Source organism: Syngnathus floridae, chromosome 8, assembly GCF_059516105.1.
Source record: "Syngnathus floridae isolate MCC-2025c chromosome 8, RoL_Sflo_1.0, whole genome shotgun sequence".
Classification (NCBI taxonomy): Eukaryota; Metazoa; Chordata; class Actinopteri; order Syngnathiformes; family Syngnathidae; genus Syngnathus; species Syngnathus floridae.
The window spans coordinates 11,117,317-11,138,891 of record NC_142420.1 but is presented as its reverse complement, the minus strand read 5'-3'; the positions used below and the strand labels follow the sequence as shown (position 1 = coordinate 11,138,891).

Here is a 21,575-nt window from a genome sequence, read left to right as displayed (position 1 = left end):
TTTTTTTTCTCTCTCTTTCTTCAATTGACAGTGTTTTTCTCTTCCATCAGAGCTGCACGGTCTAATTAAATGTATTTAGCATCATAAATATTCCATGGGGACAGGCTGACACAGTGAATTAATGTCCCCCCCCTCAATCCCGGAGCTTCCCTATTGGCGCTGGAGAAGAAGTTAGCACAGTGGCAGGTAAATAAATGCTTCATACAGCATTCATGCGTTTGTTCAAAATCAGGAGTGCTTTTACTTTCTAATGCAGTGGGAAAACAACAAAAGAGCATATTGATTAATTCACAAGATTTGATTAAGTTGGCGGGAGGTAAAGTGGACGTGGAAAATATTTGTTGATTAGGCGTGAAAAGCGCAAGTTGGAAGATTGATTTACACTTTGGTATTGTTGCGACGGTTTTTGCTTGCTCATTAGCATAAATGTTTGTCATGAGTGAAAGTCTAAAATGATTTTTTAAACAATTTCCTGACATTCAATATTATAAATTTAAAGTGTAAATTCTGAGGCATAAACAGATGAACACAAAGTACAAAAAAATATTCCGCATATTTTTGTTGTTTTTTTGGGAGGGGTGGAACAAATTAATGACATTTCCATTCATTCCAATGGACAAAGTTGATTTGAGATACAAATGTTTTCAGGTAGGTCACAAAAGGATTTTTTTTTTCTCACATAAATTTCTGAATTCAGCAGCGTCCTCTCCTTGACAACGCCCTCTCACCGAAGCCCCCAAAGGACACCCGTAGAGGCTTCCTTGAAGGTCGGAAGCCCTTCCAAAAGACCTCAAAGCATTTCACAGCTTATTTGCTGCGCTTTTCCCATCAACAACAAAAAAGTGTGCCAGTCTATTAACCCGCCATCACCAGATTAAACGCTTGCCATGCCAGACTAGGCCAGTGAGGATAAATTCATTTCAAACCTCAAGACATTTTTCTTTTCAATCCTCACATTTTGTGAGACAAAAAGCGCATACATCACTTTTCTATCAAATTTGCGAAAGCTAATTTTACGAGGCCAGCACACCTGCATTCATCTCCATATTAATAGAAAACAGAATGTATAAATCCCAAGTTTGCCGCAGCCGGTGTCAGTTGAGCTGTTCCTTGAGGGGGAGGCCTGTCTCACCTGCGTTAAAATATCGGTCCTCTCCCTCTCGCTTTCTCCCCAGAGCGTCATTTTGGGGACAAAATTAAGACCCCGTAATCCCAAATGGCGTCCGATCTACACGGTGGGGAGAAACGATACATTCGGGATCGCCTTCACTGTATTCCACGAAATTCCACTTCCTCGTCGTTGAAAGTGGAAATGAGACCATTAAAGCACGTCAGTCACAGCGCCTCTATCTATACGTGTCATTGCGCCGGGGAAAGAAGCGAGGAGTCGTCGTCAGGTCAGCCCGGACAATCTCAGGCGGATGTAGGTGGCCTACGTCAGCTCATTAGAAACAACCCCAGCAGCGGTCTAATGAACTTAAGACAATGCTAATTAATGGCAGCTAACAAAAGCGCCGCGCGCGTACGACAGCGAGCCTTAATCCGACGGCAGCGTGCGGGAACGGGTCAAAGGGGGCAGCTCCATTCCTACACTGATAGAGTCACCTGTGACAATCCTTTATGGGCTGATAAAGTAAGGCGAGTCTCCGGCGGAACAGCGCGGCCGCTCGGCGGAGCCTCTCCCTGGGGAGCAGGTGTCAGGGTTGTCTATCAGAAGGCTGAAAGGAGGAAAGGGACACGTTAGCGGGGCTCTATTGTAGCCCGCTTGTCATTGACTGATCGGCTCCATTTACCCGGCTTTTTGGCGGTGAATGAAACCACCTGAATAGATGAAAGCGAGACAGGCTACCCCGACAAACAAGGAGCCTCGGAATATTCATGGAGGATCTGTGAGGACAAGATTAATGTATTAGAAATTAAAATGGGGCCCGGATGTATGATCTTGCTCTAACACTTGGCCGGACCTGTGTCACCCCACCGCTAGCGCCTCAAGTCAGCACATGCCGCTGCCAAGGTGGAGAGGAATCATTAAGCGCCCTGCCATTGTGTGAGCGGAATAATCAAACTTCGCCCCCGCCGCTGCCACCTATCCGCAACGCCCCCCCCCCTCCATCTCTCCCCTTCCGCCAATTCTTTCCCACAGCACTGACAATGAATAATTCCGGAGCCATTTGCAATGTTAACGGCACCTATCTGGGCCATCCGCGCTTTTGTGATAAGCGCTCCAAATATGCATTTCAACAGTCTGAACAGAAGCTTCTTTGCCGGCATTTCAAAGGACACCTGTCAGTCATCCCGAAAGAGCTGTCAGTCTGCCGTCACGCAAACGGTGTCGGCGAAATGGCCCCAAAAGATAATCTTTACTCTCCCGGTCTCCACCTCCCTCGCTCACATCAGAGCTGTTACATTTGCAAGAGACTGACAAGTGATTTACACTGGAAAATGGATTGTGTTTAAACTAAAGAACGGGAAGGGGGGGGGGGGGTATTATTTTAGGCTTGCTGGCGTACAGATGCATCAAATCAGCTATCCTAAATGTGATCTGGGCCACATTGAATGTCATTACGCGTGATACCGGGAGCACTAGACGGGCCACCGGGCTCAAAGGTGACTCTGCTCCTTCCTATCTCTGCAAACAGACGGGCGGTTGCATCTAAGGAAGGACTTGGCGCTCGTTTTTGGAAGCAGGGCATCCTTGTCGGTCTACTTAGCAAAAGCTGTTTATAGCCTTGATGAGAAGATGCAATGATTTGTTTATTCGTTGCTTGAACAAGTTTTGCTTTACGGGCACTTGGTTGGCAAAGGAGCATGTGAGGCTTCATGCCTCTGCATCACCCCCCCTCCCCCTCCCCCAACGGAGAAGGCCAGGCATTTGTGAAGCACGACTGACTACCTTGTGCGCCACCAGCTGTTGGTGGTATTTACAGCTGAGTGCCGGGGATGTGTTTGGGCTGAAGCTCGGAGGGGCCGGCCGGCGCCACATTGGGACCGTTCCCACCTCCCTTTTGGCGACTCTGTGAGGCGAGGACGCCGCAGAATAACACACGAGGAAGAGTGCGGGAAATCACGAGAAAAGTTAAGAAGGATATTCAACTGTTCATAAAAGAACTTTACTGAAAAATAAAACACATTTTGTTTTAATAACAAACATTTGCCTTAAGGAAGGTCTGTTAGCTTAATGTTAATAATGTAAAACCGTATAGACGTGCTAACGGATAGCATTGCTAGTCGCAGATTTGTCCTTTAAACAGTGGATATTGATTGCAGTGGCGTGCATAGGTGGGGGGGCAATGGGGCGACTCCACCCCAGACTTTTTACTAGACTCCACGTTTGCTCATAAAATGTCCGTCTGAACGGCAAACAAGACCAAAGGGAGCGAGAAACCGAAGCGTGAGCGCAGGCCGGAATGATTCAGAAGTGAATAACATGCTAAGAGTGAATCAAATGAAGTGAATAAACGAACAAAAGGGGCTCGTTATCTGGTCGGCACGTTTCCCCCGTCGTGGCATCCGCACGCAAATGAACGTCAATGGATATCCGTGTACGGCGGGCTGTCTTGCAAATTATTCAGCAAGTATGATTTTCGCAGTTGAGGAAGTCACCGGAAAGCCATTCACCTGAGTCACAAATGAGTATGTAATTGAGTCCTCGGGGAAAATAACTCAGCCTAACTACTGGAAATAATGTGTAAATTCAATACATTTCCTAATGAGCTCATTTGAGTTTGCCGCAATTACATTTGCCAGCCTAGGTGCGGCTAGAATTCCGCGGCCGAGTCGAGGTGAATAAAACCCCCCTCGCCCCCCCCTCCTTTCTATTAATTAAAATTAGCATATGGGCCTGTCAACACTTCTCAGAGGCACGTTGTAACAATGCCATTTAGCCCCGCATCAGGCAATGCCAGCGCGATGAATGAATGCGCGTAGTGGGTAAATGCCTCGCCACCCCTAGCGACAGGGGCGGAATCGGGCTGGCACGGCTGGCTCGGACGCACAAAAGAGGCTGCGTTTTAACAGCCAGGGCCTGGCCTCTGACCAGGGGCCATCCACATCAAAACCGCTTACACTCCAGCGGACCTCCCGGCTAGCGGCCCGACGCTAGAAATGCCGAGCGACAGAAACAAATTAAGAAAGTAAATGGAGAAAAAAATTTTTTTTAGCTTGCTTTCTTAGAAGGACTAATTTAGCTCTAATTTGATTTTGGTTTATCACTTGTTTGACGCAACAGCACTGACTTGAAACGTCAAAAATTGGCCACTTGAGTTGAAGCCAACTGCTCTGGTGTCAAATTTAGTTTGATAGTTTCAAGTTGCAATACCACCATTTACATCTAGATGGCAGACATGGTTTAGTTGCTTATCTGCCACGTCTTATGGTGCCCTATACTTCAGCATACGTTGGCCTGATATTTTTTGGATGGACTGATGTAATGATATAAAGAACAAGCATGGTAGGTCAATAATATCAATATTGTGAGTAGATTTTTTTTGCGGGGGAGGGGGGGTGAAAAAATTTTTGAAGACAAAATCACAGAAAATGCATGTTTTGTTATTTCACGCAAAATTGTTAGCGCGCTAGATGCTAGCAGTGAACTTCTGAAGAAGCAGCAGATAGAAAACAATTTTTCAAAACAAGCTCTTTATTTCACCTACCAGTTGAAGCCAAAAAAAGTCCAATATCTAAAACATCTCTCTTATCGTGTTAGTGCCAACAAATCTTCCTCGACTAACTATTTTCGCTTCATCTAAACACCACCAAAGTTTGAAAATAACGACCCCCCCCCCCCCAACCCAGCTGGATAAATCAGTAATAAAGTTAAAATATTCTTATCAAAAGGTGCCAGAAAGGAGCAGCCAATGAGCAAAGCGCTGCCGTATTGTTGTCTGTCATCGTTACAGCGCCGCTGCCAGTGAGCGCTATTGTTGCTCAGTGGAGCAAGCGAGGCTGCGCTTGCATTGTTGTGCCAGGATTTGAAAACAGGCGGAGTTATCAATCGAGCGCAGACTATCGGACTCGCTCGACTGTGCCTCTCGATACACTTCACAACCTCGCGCCGCACGTGACAATCAGGGCCGCTATACCGGCAAACTCTTTGTTTCCAAAATGGAGCCCAGTCTTAAAGATCCTTCCAACGTGATTTTTTTTTAATGAACAAAATGTCATCAAGTTGCGAAGCCGAACTATATTAAGACGTAATTAATCCTGTGATTTGCTTATGGTGGAGAAGGACTCCGGACTGATTTACGCATTGCGATTACCTGGAGCACGGGAGCAAATGTAAAAAAGCCTTGGGCTGGATTTGATATTTACAGCTATCAAATGTATCCCCTGACCTGGACTACATCGAACAGACCTCGACTGGAGGTCATGAGGAATCAGAGGCAAGAGGAAGACAGGGAGGGAGGGAGGGAGGGAGGGCGACTTCCTCCTCTTTTATTTACCTGAGTCTCTTGAGATGGCTGACACACGCACACAACCACACACACACACGCCAACCCTCATTAGGTGCCATTACCACTCCCACCTGGGCACTAAAAGAACTGCGACTAACTTTTTCTCTGTCAGGGCGGCTATTAAAAGATTACATATTCACACTTCTGTGAACAGCGCCTTAATGAGGATGAAGAGGGACTGCTGCAGTTTGCATCCATGCCGTTGTGAGGAACTACAGGCAATATAGTGTGTGTGGATGAAAAGCGGGCGCCGTTATCATCGACAACGATCTAGTACATCATAATAGAATGCTAATTCAGTAAGCATGCTTTTCTAACACATGCACTTCAACAAGAAAAGAATATAAAGTAGAAGTTGTAACTATTGTAAGAGTATTAGTGACATTTTTTTCAGAGGATAAAGAATATATGCCTGTCTGATCTGTCTGCAGTGTTTGTCTCCGTTGGTTAAAGCATTATAACGTCTATAATGCACTTTAGCTTTGAGTGTTAGCATGGAGCTAGCAGTTTCTAATTTGATTAAACACACAGCGTGTAATTCTCTTTGTTTTATGTTCAAATTTCACTTGGGAGTGTCCAAGCAAGCAGCTAGCCTCTTTTTTTAGAAAATAATTTTTTTCTGCTTGTTGTGATATTAATGATTATGACCTTGGTCAATTAGTCCAACTAGGTGACTAGAAAAAGCTACATGAATGCTTTGCAACGTAAATGCACCACCCGTTTTCGGAGCACAGATTTCAATGAGCGCCGGCCGGAGCCCGTTTCTTCAAATGTGTTTGTGTGCGTAGAGTAATGCGCCCTCAAATTCCTTTTATCCCTCCCAGTGCAAAAGAGCCATTGCAGCGGGCTCTGCTGCCACTAGCTGATTCAATCAAGTGTGTTACATTGTACAGCCATGGGCAACAAGGCGACTTGTATTTTAATTAATAATGTAATACCCCCGACTCAAAGGCATGGCCCTTGGCATTGCTACAGCAGCTTTTCTTTTTTTTCTAAATACTCTCCAGATCTCATTCAAGATACGGTGAGCAATTTTCTATACACACTGCAACTCATGAGAATGGATTTGGTAAAAATGTAAGTGCACCTGCAATCTAATGAGAACAGATAATGTCGAGAAATACGACAACAAAGATAATCAAGCTTGGTATTGATGGACATTAGAACTAAATCTACTGATAAATCAACATTAAGAAAAGGTTATGTTTATTATGTTCAGGGGCTGGTTATGGAAAATAATTTCCATAAAACTTTGTCGTGGTGACAAAACGCATTAAATGTACCAGTGGCATGAAACGAAAACAAACCCCGGACTTTAAACGATCGCCTGTCATGAACCAAAAAGTAGTAATAATTAAATATAAAATAATTCCACCCCCGTTTAGAATTGCTTTTTCATGTCACTAGATGGCAGTAAATTACGATTTTTCTATTCAACAGCGCTCTGGGCTGACTAAATGAAGCTCCACCTCTCAGGCCAACATAGTTCCTTGGCACCAAGTTGCCACAATAACTTTTTCAAGATACAAAATGTTTCATATTCAATCGCTGTATGGTCGCATTGAAGTCAACTAACTTGACTTACAAGCAGGCAGTAAACATTTTTTCAAAAAATAAAGCTCCTTATGTTGAAATTCACTGGCAAACTAAATATAAAACAAAAAAGAATTACGTCTTGTTGCGTCTTTACAACCACCACCACATTCAGCCATTTTGCGCGACACGTTATAGCTAGCCGTCCAAATGCAACTCAACAGATAATAAACATCGTTCATCCCGGAGCATTACGAACGATCAGAAGGAGACGAGAACAAAATGTTACATCTGAAGCGAGTAGATGGTGTGAATGAAAGTGAATGTTAAGGGCCACAAAGAGGGAAGGAGGGAGGAGACATGGCCCAAGGTACAATGTTGTGAGGAATAACGAGCACAGTGAAGGGTGAAGGCACGCTTCTTTGGAGATCCTGCGCCCTGAAAGGAGCCTTAGGGAGCTCAAGGGCTTGTGGGATACGGGGCTGTGCGCAACCTTTATCTGCCGCCACACGCACACACACGAGCGCACACACACAAGGACAATGGCGAATGAGGGCACATTTACGGTTTGCCTTGAGAAGTACTGACTCATTTGTTCACACATAATAAAGATATTAACCAAACATAAAAATAAACCGGCTTGCATTAAATGATATCTATTTTTCACCGATTATATTTTTAAGCAATATTTTTCTCTCTTTTATGACAAAAACATGTTTGGTTGGTAAAAAAAAAAAATATTTTTTTTTTTATGAATGCTTGCTTTGGGAATAAAAAAAAAAATCCAAAACGTTTGTGAATGGAAACAAACGTTTTAATTAGCTGACATGCGAGCGGCCGGCAGTAAATGCAAAGTGATTATTCCTGCCCTGGGAGAAGGGCTGTCTCTTTGCGCTCTGTCAAAAGGTCAATTATGGCCCCAAACCGCCATGCGCTGACAGTGACCTGGAAGCGCTACTGATGACCCCACGTCCGGGGGCCCAAAAGAGTTGATCATCTAACATGCAGGCTGCCCGCAGCCATGGAAATCTGACATTTGTCCTTATTCAAATGAACACAAACAATATGCATCTCATGCCTCGCCGCCTAACCTGTGCCAAATTTAAACCCGCCGACCGAACGCATTGTCTTCGCTGAGCCGGCGACACCGGTCACCTCGTAAGGTAGATCCCCCGCAAGAGCGGCATGGAAAAGTGGAAAATAAGAATAATTTGATTTAAGAAATTTCTTTCATAAGATGAAGAGAGGCTGTGAGCGTCGTCTCGTCTCGCCATCGTTTGAAGTTTCGCAGATTTATAGACTAGCGATTATTAATGTGCGCTTTCAGACAGAGGCAATTTAACGACTAATATTTTCTAGAAGTCCCTCAGACGAGAATAATAAAAGCATTTATTTGATGTAATGTGAGTTTATCACTTTTCAAACAATCTCGGCAACAAGGATTTTTAAAATTTTTTTTTTAAAAGGAGACTGTTGCAAAAAAAAAAAAAAATCTCTAAATTTGATTGGCTATAACCATAATAGACATTTGGATAGGAAGGCCAGACAGTAAATAAAAGATAAAAATTTGGAGTGGTTTGCATCTACAACATCTTCCACATTTGACTTGCTGCAATACTTTTTGTCCAATTTTAAAAATGAGCTGACTAAAATGTTGGCCTTCCATCCTCAAGTCAAAACAAGGTAAATCCACCTCTGCGAGATTGAGAATGCCGCAGCGCGGGTCGCTCAACCCCCCACCCGACAGCACTTGCCTGAAGCAACACCTACCACGGTAAATGTTTATCCATGTGGACTCGCCATCTCATGCTGTTTTTGTCTGCGAGTACGGTAGGTGGCGGCCCGGATCGGAACAGCGCGGCGATGGCAGGCAGGGCAGGGCAGGGCGGGGCCGGGCGCTCGGGCTTGCATGTCTGCAGGGCATTCTCCAGAGCATGATCGGGAAAAGCTGAAACATGGAGTAAAGTGCAAAAGGTTGAGGTGTGGAAACGTCTTTTTCTTTTTTCCTGCCATTCAGTGCATTTAATCCCCCCCTGCTGTGTTTCCACATCATTCTTCTATTACCTTTCCTGAACAAAAATGAATAAAATTATTACATTCTCACATGCAATAAAAATATGATTGTTGCAGCCTTCAGCCATACAAACAGCAGCAGAGGAGAGTCCGATCTCAAGGTGCCTCTCACGGACAGCCTCAATCAAAACCAAACAAAACAAAAAAAAATGTCAAACGAATACATTTCTTCGGGGCTCGGTCAGCTGTGAACCGTTATCGATCTGGGCAAATGAAATTTGTTCGCGTTGATCGATCAAAGGCATTATCTGAGACTTCCAGTCTATTACCGGTGAGTGGAAACTGGGGAAGGTGTCAATAAATTGAGCCGGGTCACCCCGGGTAGATTCCTTTTTTCGAGCTACAGGCGCTGTAAATAGATACAGCCGACTAAACACAAGCACTTCAACTTAAAGGTAATGGACCTGCATCATGACAAAACACCAAGAGTCTGAGAGTAGCACCTTCAAGGTCTACAGACACTTAACTGTGTACTCTATACTTGGCCGGGTCTTTTCTCCCCCTCCTAATACCAAGCCCACACGTGAAAGCCTTCCAGCTGGCATCCGCCAAGTGCACTTGGCAGGTCGGCGGGGAACATGAGAATTATACCTATATGGCCCCAGAAAGCAATTCTCAAATATCACTGGAGTACAGCACTTCACCAGGGACCGAGCGAGCGAGAGAGGAGAGCATGTGAATGGGAAAAAAAAAAAAAAAAAAAGCTCCTTCTGGCACTAAAACCACTTGAAGAAAGTTTACTAAAGCGAGGAGACGGCAACGATTCGACGATGAGGAAATCTGTCGACGGCTGCCTGCTAAAGTGCAGTTTCTTAAGACAAATGCTATCGACTAGGAAGTAGACGGAGACAATCCAGTCCAGGTGCAGCGAATAATATTTCAGGGGGGTGCCAGTGCCCCTGTGCCTCCTCCCTTCTAGCGCTGCCAGTGGTTAATGTAAATGGTAGATTGGAGTAGATCACGTTCACTTGGGACGGAAAATTAACGTAATTTTATAATATCACTGATGGTTATAAAACTTAGCAGACCATTTTTTTTCTAAAAATCTAGAAAAATAAAATTTTCAGCAAGATTTTTTTTTTTGTAATTCATGAGCATCAATTTTTGAAGTGAATTACTGAAATGAATAAACTTTTCCAGTGATCAAATTGATTGTGATCTCAACTTTATGTATGATCTCCGACTGAAATCTACAAAAACAAAAGCACGCTCACCTGTGACCCTCAACATCAACATACGATTATGCGTACCAAAGTTCCGACTGCGAGCTGAGAAGTTTAGTTTCACATCTGATCACATCTCCGAAATGTCCTTTTGGCATTTCGTCACACCTTGCTGGAAATCACAACAGCAGCTCTGATAGCTCCTTTATTATGGAAAATTATTTTAAACAGCGCAAAAAGCAAGCGCGGCCTCATTTCTTCCCCCGTTGCCGTCACTATCACTCCGGCTATTGATAAGATGTCTAAATTTATTGCGGAATAATTCTGCAGGAAAAGAGATAAAAAGGTTGCTGAATAAAATATGAGGCGAAGGCTGTAAATTGTCGCAATGCATATCATTTCATTCAAATGTAAGACGCAATTACCATCTGCTCCACTCATCAGTCGCCATCCTTTATGACTTAATTATATGTTTAATGCTATCAGATCATGCAAAGGGCAAAACAGATGAATGAGAGAAACACGGCAAAGATTGGGCAACAAGACAAAAGGTGGATGCAAAGTAACATAAAGGAGCTGAAATTGATTCCGTTCAGCGGGAAATGGGAAGTTAATTCCGGTTACAAGGTAGCGCTTCATCTCCCTGTGCCTTCTGAGATAATAAAGCCAGCATGTTGCCAATTTGTCTCAGAGTCAGCCAAACAAAGGCAGTCAAGTTCCTTGACATCCTTCGCGATCACGTCCATTCTTTACCATACTAACGACATGAGATTGCGCAATCAAAAAGGTGTTGTGTTTCGACACTTCTTAGCTTAGCGCATGCCAGAGGTGGCCACAAACTTTTTTAAATTATTCTACGCTGAAGATACGCAAAACTTGACCACCATGAAACTTTTTGTTGTGTGTTTCAATGCTAGTCGTGTAGCAAAGCAAAAGGGGGGCCGGGGCCGGGCCCGGTCCAAATGGCTGTGGGCTAAAACGCTAGCCGGTGGGCATCCCAGGTGCCAGCGGGCACTGTCCTAACTGTGTACCTTTGGCCAGAACTCATTACAGAGTGACATTTAGGCCTCCTGCTGCTATCCATGCCAAGTCAGCCTTCTGGACGGAGACAAATGATGTAGTTATTTTTTATGTCAGACATTAAGTCATGTCCGGTGTGAGCCAAATTAGCATCGGCTTCATGTCACCTGAAAGGAAAGCCACAAAAGGCTGCGCATGTTTTCAAGAGGGCTGCTGTTTTTGCTTACAGTGTAAAACATTGCTTTCATACAAACAAGATTTATGTTCCAGAAAGAATGTATCCAAGTATAACCGCATAATATGAGATCCAATGCACATTTTTGATGGACACCCCACTGATTGAACAATATACGGTAATGTCGACGAATTTCTTCTTTTTTTTTTATTTAAACAGAAATTATTGTAAAATTATGACTGCATCCTGTAAAGTACTACAAATATTATAAGTGTACATATTAGTATATTTTACTCCTTTATTTAGAAAGGTGCTCCGGTGACGTGAGCCAAATTGAACTTTGTTTTAAAGAGTAACAGAACAAAAGCGCCATCTGGTGGCAAATCAGTCCAGTGATAGTAAATTTGTGTGCTCACCTCTTAGCCATGGAAAATGATGGGGGGCTGTAAAATCATTTAAAGATTGAACTGATCAAATATTAGTATAAGAAGCAATAAATTGAGGGAGCGGCCATTATATTAAATGTGTCACTGCTGCATACTCAAAAGATGCAGTAAACGATTGATGACATTTATAACATTAGCGCACATTGGAGGACAATTAAAATTGAAAATAAAAATAAGCCAGCTGACCGCACTCGCTTGGCGGTAGGTTTCGAGAAAGTCTCAAAGTTGTTTGTGTGCTTTGTGTTTTTAGCACAAATTGGGAATAATTGCTCATTAGAATTATCGGTCATTCCCCTTCACGTGCAATATCTTGAGCACAAACAGAAACAACTGGGCATGTAATTGATTTAAAGTTAATTGTGCAAAGGTCTGCACAATTAAGGAACATCTGTCAAGCTGTACATCCACTAATTCTAATCATATTTCATTAGTGGCGCAAACAAACTGCGTACATCACACTGTGATGAAACAAATTGGCTTTAACAATGAAGGGAAATTACATCACATAGCTAAATATTAGAACCACCTCCCTGAGCCATATTTCTTAACCAACACTAATGAATCTAATTGGCACAATGTGCATAATTTGGAGATGAAAATGTCAGTGGGTCAGACTTAAGCGTGTTGTGTTAGCAAAACATGACCCTTGTGTAAACGCCGCATGTTGTACATGTAATTGGGAGGCCTAATTAACAGCTTCTAAAAAGTATCATAAGCGCACATTTGGCTCATTTTACACTAGGCGGAGTCACATCACCATTTGCGTAATCCTTTGTGTTGCAAGTCATGTCAACTTGTGTTACTTATTAGAAATGATGCAACTTTTGATGACTCGGCACTCTTTAAACCAAACTTTAAATCTTCCAGGATGCCATTTTCATTGATTGGATCTCTATCAGGGAGAACCAATAACATCAGGTTTTTAAAATGTAAAAATAACAGAATTTTATTTTTAATTGTTGACTATAATATGATTTAATTAAGTCTGTTGATTACACATTACCAGTCTCGAATATGGAGACAATGCAGAAGACCTCTTCACTTTTTATCAGTCATTTTGTATTATTTGTCTACTGTCACTTAATTTTTTTCTCTTGGAAATGTAACTTTTATACATTCTGCACATACTACTTTCCGTGCTCCCCCCCGACCTCGTCAACCCGTTCAATTTAACACCAAATACATGTTGAGCAAATGATGCCATCATGTATGTTGAACCGTGTGAATACATGAATACATTTTGCAGCCCATGAAAGCACCGTAGACTTTGCCCGGGGCTCATCCCGAGGCCAATCATGGCGCTCACACACACTAATGAAAGCGTGTGTAGTGCAGCGAAGAGCAGCCACCGCGGGAGCCCCAACTGCCCTCCCTCCTCATGGCGCTGTTAATAGTCTGCACGAAGCCAAGGGGACTCCCCGGAGAGGCCGGCTGATGAAGAGGGGAAACCTGTGGTCGTCTCCACTAATCGCCGCCTAATGGCTGCACTAACATGCCTTTTACAAATGCGATTGTACATGTGGGCCTGCTTGCATACGATATATACTGGATGATGCGCGAATTTGGACTTGCGTGTTCATGCATCATGCAGATTAACCAAATAGTCGTAGAAGGCCATAGCGATTTGCGTGTCGACAAAAAAAAAGCTCTGTCCATTCCAACTTGAAACAAATCATTTGCGTAGTTTGTTCAGAAATGTTGGATCAAGTGTTTTTAGGCCGCCGATCATTGTATCAATAAATGGTATCATAGACCACCCCTCACAGTCACAATAAACTCTTGATACTCCAAATGGGGTGTGTACATGAAGGATTTTTAATTCAATCAGGTTTTTAATCTGAATAAATGCGTCCATGTAAATGTAGTCAACGGGTGAACTATTGGAATATTAAGACTGAGGAGTGTCGGGATGCAAATACAATCTTATCTATATGTTTAGTTGGGTTGGAACAAAATGTCTCCACAGCAACTGCGTTTTTGTACTTTTTTACCAAGAAAGACAGACAGACATTGAAAAATTAAATTAGATATAAATTAGTTGTAAAATTACATAGGTTAAAATGGAATAGATTCTATGACAGGAATAGGGTACATCAGGTTGAATAAGATTGATTAGGTAGAATAGATTTGATACGAATGTAAATAATACTGATGAGTATAAATGGGTTTGATTGGGACAGACAGTCAGACAGATTCTCGCGTAGCGTTTGCACTCTTTTGACTTTGCCGTTCTGCACGACTAGTTTGACAGAAACAATCCGTTCCCATGTTTACCAGAACGAGATCATTAGTCTCTTAACAAGTAAGGCCGCATTTTAAAGCCATCACGGAGTACGGAATTCGCAACAGGTCTTACCAGACTCTTTGGTGAATCGTAAGCAGCATGTCTTTGCGTACATTTGTCTTGCCAATTTAAAGCATAAATCGTCTTTGTAACTCATCGACTGGAGGTTAGTAAAAGTTCAAGCTCTGACAACACGTAAGAAGCTTCTCTTTGGTTTGAAAGCCGTCGCCCTTTTCCAGCCAGTTTGACGTCGCGTGAGCGTGGAACATTCCAGAATTGTATTTTGAAATTCAAAGGCTTGGTTTCCTGTTGTAGTCGCTGGCTAACTTGACGTTACCTCGGGGCTTTTATTTTTGCCCAATCAGAGTTGCGCTGGACTTGAACTACCCGTTGAAGCGCATGCATGACGACGCATACAACTTGAGTTGGGGGGGGGCAATGAAATTTTGGATTTGTTGCGACGATCGGAAGTCAGGACACGCTGATGTGGAATAAATTGTTCCCGTGACGTTGTTGTGATACTCGACTAACACTATCCTGACGTCCCATGAGTGATTTGTAGCATGCCACGCAGGCAGCTAACAGCTTTGTGGAAAAGAAACTTTAACCGAGAAGACAGTTGCCGCCCACTCGATGTGATACTTTGACATCTTGGACATTTTTTTCCCCATGATGATACCGATTTGGAGGTACCTGCGGAGCAGCAGGAGGGTCCTTGGGTTTGTGTTCGTGGCTTCTGTCATTTGGCTGCTGTTGGACATGGCAGTCCTCCGCATGTCCGACGGTGACGCCAACAGTCGTCTAATGAGGGAGAAAGTGATCCTCGAGCAGGGGTTGGCCAGGCACCAGGACAAAATCACCCAGGGGGGTTTAGGGGAGCCACACGTGAATGGGGAGGACGAAAAGTCGGACAGAAGGAATTCCCAACCGGTCAAACTTTCCAGACGTCGGAAAAAGGAGCAAGTTCAAGATGATGCCAGTCAGGTCAAACCAAATGCAGTTGTTCAAGATGATGCCAGTCAGGTTAAACCAAATGCAGTTGTTCAAGATGATGCCAGTCAGGTTAAACCAAATGCAGTTGTTCAAGATGATGCCAGTCAGGTTAAACCAAATGCAGTTGTTCAAGATGATACCAGTCAGGTTAAACCAAATGCAGTTGTTAAACAGCCTGTGGGTTTGTCTTTGATTGCCGCACCAAAAAATGACTCTGTTGTACTTAAAGCGGAGGAGGTGCTCGAACCTGTGAAGGCAACTCCAAATATAAGACTTCAAGCGTCCAGTCAGCACCAGCATGCTAAAAAACTACCTAGGAAGCAGAAACAAATTGAAAAACTTCCTGTTCAAGGACCACGCAACACTTCTTCAGTGAAGCGGGACAAACAAAATGGAGAGATATTAGATAATAACATCAAAGTGGTCCAAGTGAGAGAGACCCACTCCGTTAAGGCAAGTGTCCACCAGGTTCTGTCTATCGACCTGACTGCGGCCCCCAGAGATCCCAAAGCCGTCGGCCAGTACGGCCTGGCGGGGACTGTCCCCAGCTTGATGGACTCGGTAGTGAAGAAGAGGTGGCACGAGGGCCAATTTAATGTCTACCTAAGCGAGCTGATCCCATTGGACCGCGCCCTTCCCGACACCAGGCCTGAGATGTAAGAGACACACACACAACCCACCCACACACGCCACACGGTCTTAACAAAAACTCCTTTTCCAACAGCTGCACCCGCAACATGATCCACGACGACCTGCCGTCCACCAGCGTGATCTTCTGCTTTGTGGACGAAGTGTGGTCCACCCTGCTACGGTCCGTTCACAGCGTCCTCAATCGGTCGCCGCCGCATCTCCTCAAGGAGATCATCCTCGTGGATGACTTCAGCAAAAAACGTAAGTTTGGCGTGACCTTAAAAACTGATGACTTGCTAACGAACGTAACTGAGTTACTTCAGTGATTTCAAATGTTACTTTTGTGTGTCATCCGTCAGAGTGTTTGATTTGATTTTCAGCCTACCTTAAAGATAACCTTGACAAGTACATGGAAAAGTTCCCCAAGGTCCGGGTCATTCACCTGAAGGAGCGTCAAGGCCTCATCAGGGCCCGGATGGCTGGAGCGGCTGTTGCTAACGGTACGCTCTGGTTTTGATTTGAAATTATTTGATTGGTTATTTTATTTAGTTAATAATTGTTTTTGCCAATTTTAGATACTGTGCATTTTTGACAATTGGAAAACAAGTTGTGGTCAACAGTAGGTTAAAAATGACTTGGCCATTTATTATGCTAACCATTTTTATATGAGGCTAAAATTACTGATTTGAATCCTAAAATAATTCACACTCTTTTCAAAGCGGAAGTTTGTTCTGCTCTCAGGTGACGTTCTGACTTTCCTGGACTCGCACGTGGAATGTAACGTGGGCTGGCTGGAGCCTCTGCTGGAGCGCATCCACACTGACCGCACCAAGGTACCCTGTCCCGTCATCGAAGTCATCAGCGACCAGGACTTGAGGTGACCCCCATCAGAGGATAACGAACTCCTTTGGGTTCTCTAGCACCAATTCCAAAGACGTTTCTTTCTTTCCCTTAGTTATAAGCTGGTTGACAACTTCCAGAGAGGAATTTTCCACTGGCCTCTCGTGTTTGGCTGGAACGCCCTATCAGAAGAGTACGTCAAGAAGAACAACATGACGCCAGCTGATCCCATCAGGTACCCAAAAACCCGCTCGCATTTTTTTTCCCCTTCTTGGCTGCCGCTCACGCTTCGATTTCCCTCCTCACAGATGCCCCGTAATGGCCGGAGGGCTTTTCTCCATCGATAAAAAATACTTCTATGAACTGGGCGCCTATGATCCCGGCCTGGAGGTGTGGGGAGGGGAGAACATGGAGCTTTCTTTCAAGGTAATACCCAAAAAGTCTGGACCCAAAGCTATCGGACGCCTCATCAAGTGTTCCTTCTGACAGGTCTGGATGTGCGGGGGCCAAATCGAGATCATCCCCTGCTCGCGGGTGGGCCACATTTTCCGAGAGCAGAACCCGTATCAGTTCCCCTTGAACCGGCGCAGGACGGTGGAGCGCAACCTGGCCCGGGTGGCCGAAGTGTGGATGGACGAGTACAAGGAGCTATTCTACGGCCACGGCAACCTGCACCTGCTGGACAAACCCCTCATGGACATCGGCAACCTGACCGATCAGATCCAGCAGAGAAAAAAGCTCAAATGCAAGAGCTTCAAGTGGTACCTGGACAACGTCTATCCCGAGTTAGAAGCTCCTTTAGTCAAAGCCGCGGGTCTGGTATGTCGAGCGGTGACCCGCTTGGAGTTAAATTGTGATTTTCAAGGTTTCTCCCATTGTGCGCAGGTCTTCAATCGAGGATTGAGGAGTTGTCTTTCCATCCAGAATGGCGTTCTCGTCTTTGACACGTGTCATCTCAGCAGTCAGGTAGCTTTAATTTAAGCTAGGCTATGCGGGAAATCGGTTATTTGGAGAACAAAGGCGACTCGAGCAAATGGGCGGAGGCTTCAAATGTAAACATTTGCTAATGGGGATTGTTAAAATGACCTGGACCTTGATAATAATTTAACAAAAGGTTCAACTCAAGCATAGATGTGAACTTTTTGTTTTGCTCAAAAATTTGGCTCTCATCACAAAGAATCAGAAATTTGCTTGCTTTTTCACAAACTACCTTTGTCTTTGCAGAGTCAGCACTTCAACTACACGTGGCTGAAGCAGGTCCGCCAGCAGGATGTGTGCTTGGAGTCCAGCGCCAAACAAAGCTTGTTGACTTTACAGCCATGCGGCGACGGCAGGAGCAGCAACAGCCACAAACGCTGGCTACATAAATTCTCCCAGTCCAAACTGGTAAGTTACGTTTTTGGTCCGCAACTCGAGGCTACGCCATACTTAGGTTTTTATAGGCAGGGACCTGAATTTCCAGCCAGACTGGATGTTTGCCATTTAATCCCTCTCACATTTGTCAACTGCTTATACAAGAGGAGACTTGACAATTGAGTCGTAAAATCGGTTTGTCAATGAGGGTTTGTTTACATGTCATGTTAAAATAATAATAAAGAGAGGGTTTGTTTTTTGGGGGGAGGGTCAAAAGTTACCTGTCAACAGCAACATCGCTTCACATCCTGATTGCTCTGTTGTCTTTGTTCAGCCCGAGCACTTGTTGGTCGAGATGGGCTCCAAGCAAATGTGTCTGGAAGCAGCAGCAAAAAAGGCCGTCCTTCACCTCGCACCCTGCAACGCCACCAACCTCTTCCAGCAATGGCAGTTCACAAACTACTACTCTGAGTGAAAATATCCTCAAAATGGATATACAGGATAGGGAATAAATGCTTAAAATGTTTTTTTTTTTTTTAAATGTAACGCAGGGACAGTGAAAATGTGCAATGGTGTCATGACCTTTTTCTACAGACTAACGTCTTTTTCTTACCACTCCGTTGCTTCTACGGGTTCTTGAAATTTAAACCCATGTGGTTGAGTTTGACTTTTTAAAGCTCTACACAAAATGCAGCAAACAACTTTTGTGCCTGGTTTGTATCCTGTGAATGTCTCAGACTAGATCATGGTAACTGAAAACTTTTTGAATTGAATTTGTCTAAAACGGGTAAGAACTGAGATGTTACTTTTTTTAAAGGGGGTTTACTTGAGCTCTTCTGTGGTTTTAAACGCTGCATCAACCGGGTGCTTGGAACGCTCTCCTTGTACAGTTGTGCTTTTGACACAAGAGAGCGCTGTTTGCCTGAAACGATAAGAATCTGAGGGAAAATTTGTTTTTGTTGTGGTTTGTTTTGGGAAAAAATGTGCAAATAAAATGACCAGAAATTCAGATTAAATAGCAGTCGTGTGTTTATTTCAAATTTGCACCATTCTACAGTGTAGAATAAGTATGGTACATACCATAAAACATTCACAACCAGTCTGTTGGTGATTAAAAGCCCCTTACCATTCCTGTTTTTTGTGCTTGCTGGGAAAGTAGCCAAAAGGTGGGGCAAATCCTCCACAAACTCAACTTTCCAGCCTTTCGGACAGCTGCTTTAAGTAAAAAAAAAATCTGTTTCCGGAAATTTGAATAACGCCCAAATTAATTAAAATGATAATTCTAATTGTGAACACAAAAAACAGGAATGCCCAAATTAATTAAAATAATAATTCTAATTGTGAACACAAAAAACAGGAATGGTCAAGGTTTTAAAAAAAAAAAAAAACATCAAGCCTTGTCAAGCAACAGTGTCTTGAAATTCTGAACAAAAAATAAATTATCAATTGTCACACCATTTTGTCATTAAAACAGATTTAGTAATGATTTTGTTTTTGTATTGTTTCTCACAAAAGCAAAATATTAGGGTCAGAGTTACTTTCTTTTTACAATAAGTTTATTTTCTTCACCTTTTCGGTGAACAAACATATTTTTGTTGAAACCAGTTTAGATTCAACTGCTGATTATCAAAGAATGCTATTAAAGCTAAAAACAAATCACGTTATCAATTAGCCTGGATTTTAGAAGTTAGATGTGAAAACAGATGTTGCCTCCACTACAAATTCATCATGATGTACTCAAACTCCTCAATTTTCTTGCGAGTATTTCCTCGCCGGATCTTGCGGTAGGATAAGGAGCTGTATTTGGAAGCAGCGAGGTGGTTGAAGGATTCCTGGCATGCCAGGTTGTCCGAAGACTTCTTGGGTAGAGGAAGAGTGGCGTAAGCAGGGATCGGGTCTCCTGAGAACACGGAGCGATGGCGGACTTCGGGGTCCTCCGAATCAGAGCTCGAGCTCGGCTGCTTAGAGAAGCTCTTGTCCTGAGCTGACTGCTTCTGCTCAACTGGTCGGTCCTCTTATATGAAAGCAAAGAGGCGGTAGAACAACAGAAGCAGTAGAACATGACTATTTTTGAAAAGTTAGTTTCTTCCACTAGGACTCTCTTAGAGCTGCCTGGCCTGCTCCAGAAGTTATTGGATTAGTCGTTTGTTGTGGGGGTCAAGGGTCATCTCTTAGATCCTCTTCCTTACTCAAAGGTGTTTCTCAGGGATCCATATTAGGCCCTGTACTACTGTTTATTATGTCCTCTTTAAATGCCATTAAGATAGTTTAAGTTAAATATTTTGGTATCATTTTAAGTATCATTTGAGACACACACACGTTGCTCACAAAGGTCTAACGTTTTCTTTAAACGTAACACATTCGGCAGAACACCTTTCACTTAAAATGACTTGCTTTTAATCACTTTCAACATGAATCGTTGTATTTATTGGGGATTTTGTTCACGATTTTTTGGACAGTTTGAGATGTTGGTTTTATTGTTTTGCTCTTATCTTGAGTAGGTCGTCACTGTAAATGAAAAATGGTTCTCACCTGACCTACCCGGTTAAATAAAGCTTAAATGTAGCCTGCGTGCTTACCTTCTGAGGATTCGCTCTGCTCGGGACTTTTTCGTTCGTCTTTCAAAGCGCCACGAAGATCAGGCGAGTCCGTCACATCCGTAGCATGAGTCTCGGTATCTCCCTCGAATTCTTCGGCTCGGATTTCCTCACATGGCTCTTCGATTTGAGCCTCCTCACTCCTCTCTGAAGAATTACGGTCCACCCTCGCCGCTTCTGGAGAAAAGTCCGCGAATTTTCATGCGTGTCTCCACTAGTCTAATCACGAATCTATCAACTAAATCAATTCGTTTCCACAGCCGCCATTTTGTCCGACACTCCGTCTGTCGCCGACTAATTGACGTCAAGTGCGCGCCTTGGAAGCGTCACGTGACCCAACCCGGAAACCAGGTGACGTCGGCAATGGAAAAATCGTAGAAACGTGTGCTACTTCACAACTCCACTGCAAACGTCACAAAATAAAGGTTTCTGGAAATAAATCACACACTTTGTGGGAATTTAATAAAAAACGTTTGGGAGGATTTTATTTTTAAATTTGCCAGATATTTTATTGGAAATTTACCTAAATTGTCCATCTTCTGCAACACTCACCCCATGGATGTTAAAAACTCATCTGCACCTGCCTGGATCTGGAGATCTGTTGGGTCCTCCATGCTCCTCAGCTTGGTCTTCATCACTGTAGAATACCGAGTCGTCTCCTTCTTCCACCGTCCACACATCTCTGTCCTCCGTTTCCGAGTTGTGGCGCTTGGTCTCTGGGACGAATCCGCAAATGATCTCTAGTACCTCTGACGCTATTACAACCTCTTCCACCTCTGCTTGGGGATCCACAGGCTTTGGAAACACTGGGTTCTCTTGCATCTCCATCTTCTAGAAACGTTTTCAGGCCTTTGCTCATAAAGTTAACATCCTTCAGTCTGATGGCAGTGATGAACGAACATTCAAAGTCGAGGCTTGTCTTTCAAATTCTTGGGAACTAGTCTCTTCATGCCACGCTTGAAGTCGGTAGTACAAGGTCAAGCTTGGCAGTCCTCTCCCCAACGTAATCGTTTGT

General features: G+C 43.7%; 2 protein-coding genes and 1 long non-coding RNA gene across 3 annotated transcripts in view; 1 reads left to right on the top strand and 2 right to left on the bottom strand.

The window, feature by feature from the left end:
- The window catches only part of LOC148394570 (uncharacterized), a 26,805-nt gene extending 12,160 nt beyond the window's left edge, over window positions 1-14,645 (bottom strand). Inside the window, exons 1-2 of the long non-coding RNA XR_015859837.1 lie at window positions 14,220-14,645; window positions 8,757-8,934 (exon numbers count right to left, since the gene is read on the bottom strand). This is a non-coding gene — a long non-coding RNA (uncharacterized LOC148394570). The remainder of the gene's footprint in view (window positions 1-8,756; window positions 8,935-14,219) is intronic.
- galnt5 (polypeptide N-acetylgalactosaminyltransferase 5) lies at window positions 14,183-18,979 on the top strand. Its single transcript, XM_088382929.1, has 10 exons — window positions 14,183-15,796; window positions 15,865-16,031; window positions 16,151-16,270; window positions 16,512-16,647; window positions 16,726-16,845; window positions 16,919-17,036; window positions 17,100-17,429; window positions 17,496-17,576; window positions 17,835-17,996; window positions 18,298-18,979. The coding sequence occupies exons 1-10, from the start codon at window positions 14,817-14,819 to the stop codon at window positions 18,436-18,438; spliced, it is 2,355 nt and encodes a 784-aa protein (XP_088239055.1). The 5' UTR covers window positions 14,183-14,816; the 3' UTR covers window positions 18,439-18,979.
- On the bottom strand, window positions 18,969-21,575 carry ermn (ermin). Its single transcript, XM_088382930.1, has 3 exons — window positions 21,145-21,575; window positions 20,543-20,737; window positions 18,969-19,977 (listed from the first exon to the last, which is right to left on the bottom strand). The coding sequence occupies exons 1-3, from the start codon at window positions 21,386-21,388 to the stop codon at window positions 19,679-19,681; spliced, it is 738 nt and encodes a 245-aa protein (XP_088239056.1). The 5' UTR covers window positions 21,389-21,575; the 3' UTR covers window positions 18,969-19,678.

Bases quoted from the DNA above. Each gene is read 5' to 3' on its own strand.
- galnt5 (XM_088382929.1), top strand. From the start codon at position 14,817: ATGATGATACCGATTTGGAGGTACCTGCGGAGCAGCAGGAGGGTCCTT. The intron at 15,797-15,864 runs GTAAGAGACACA...CTTTTCCAACAG, and splicing joins CCCGACACCAGGCCTGAGAT to CTGCACCCGCAACATGATCC. The intron at 17,577-17,834 runs GTAGCTTTAATT...TTGTCTTTGCAG, and splicing joins CGTGTCATCTCAGCAGTCAG to AGTCAGCACTTCAACTACAC.
- ermn (XM_088382930.1), bottom strand. From the start codon at position 21,388: ATGGAGATGCAAGAGAACCCAGTGTTTCCAAAGCCTGTGGATCCCCAA. The intron at 20,738-21,144 runs GCAGGTGCAGAT...ACTTTTCTCCAG, and splicing joins CAACAGATCTCCAGATCCAG to AAGCGGCGAGGGTGGACCGT. The intron at 19,978-20,542 runs GTAAGCACGCAG...CTTTCATATAAG, and splicing joins GCAGAGCGAATCCTCAGAAG to AGGACCGACCAGTTGAGCAG.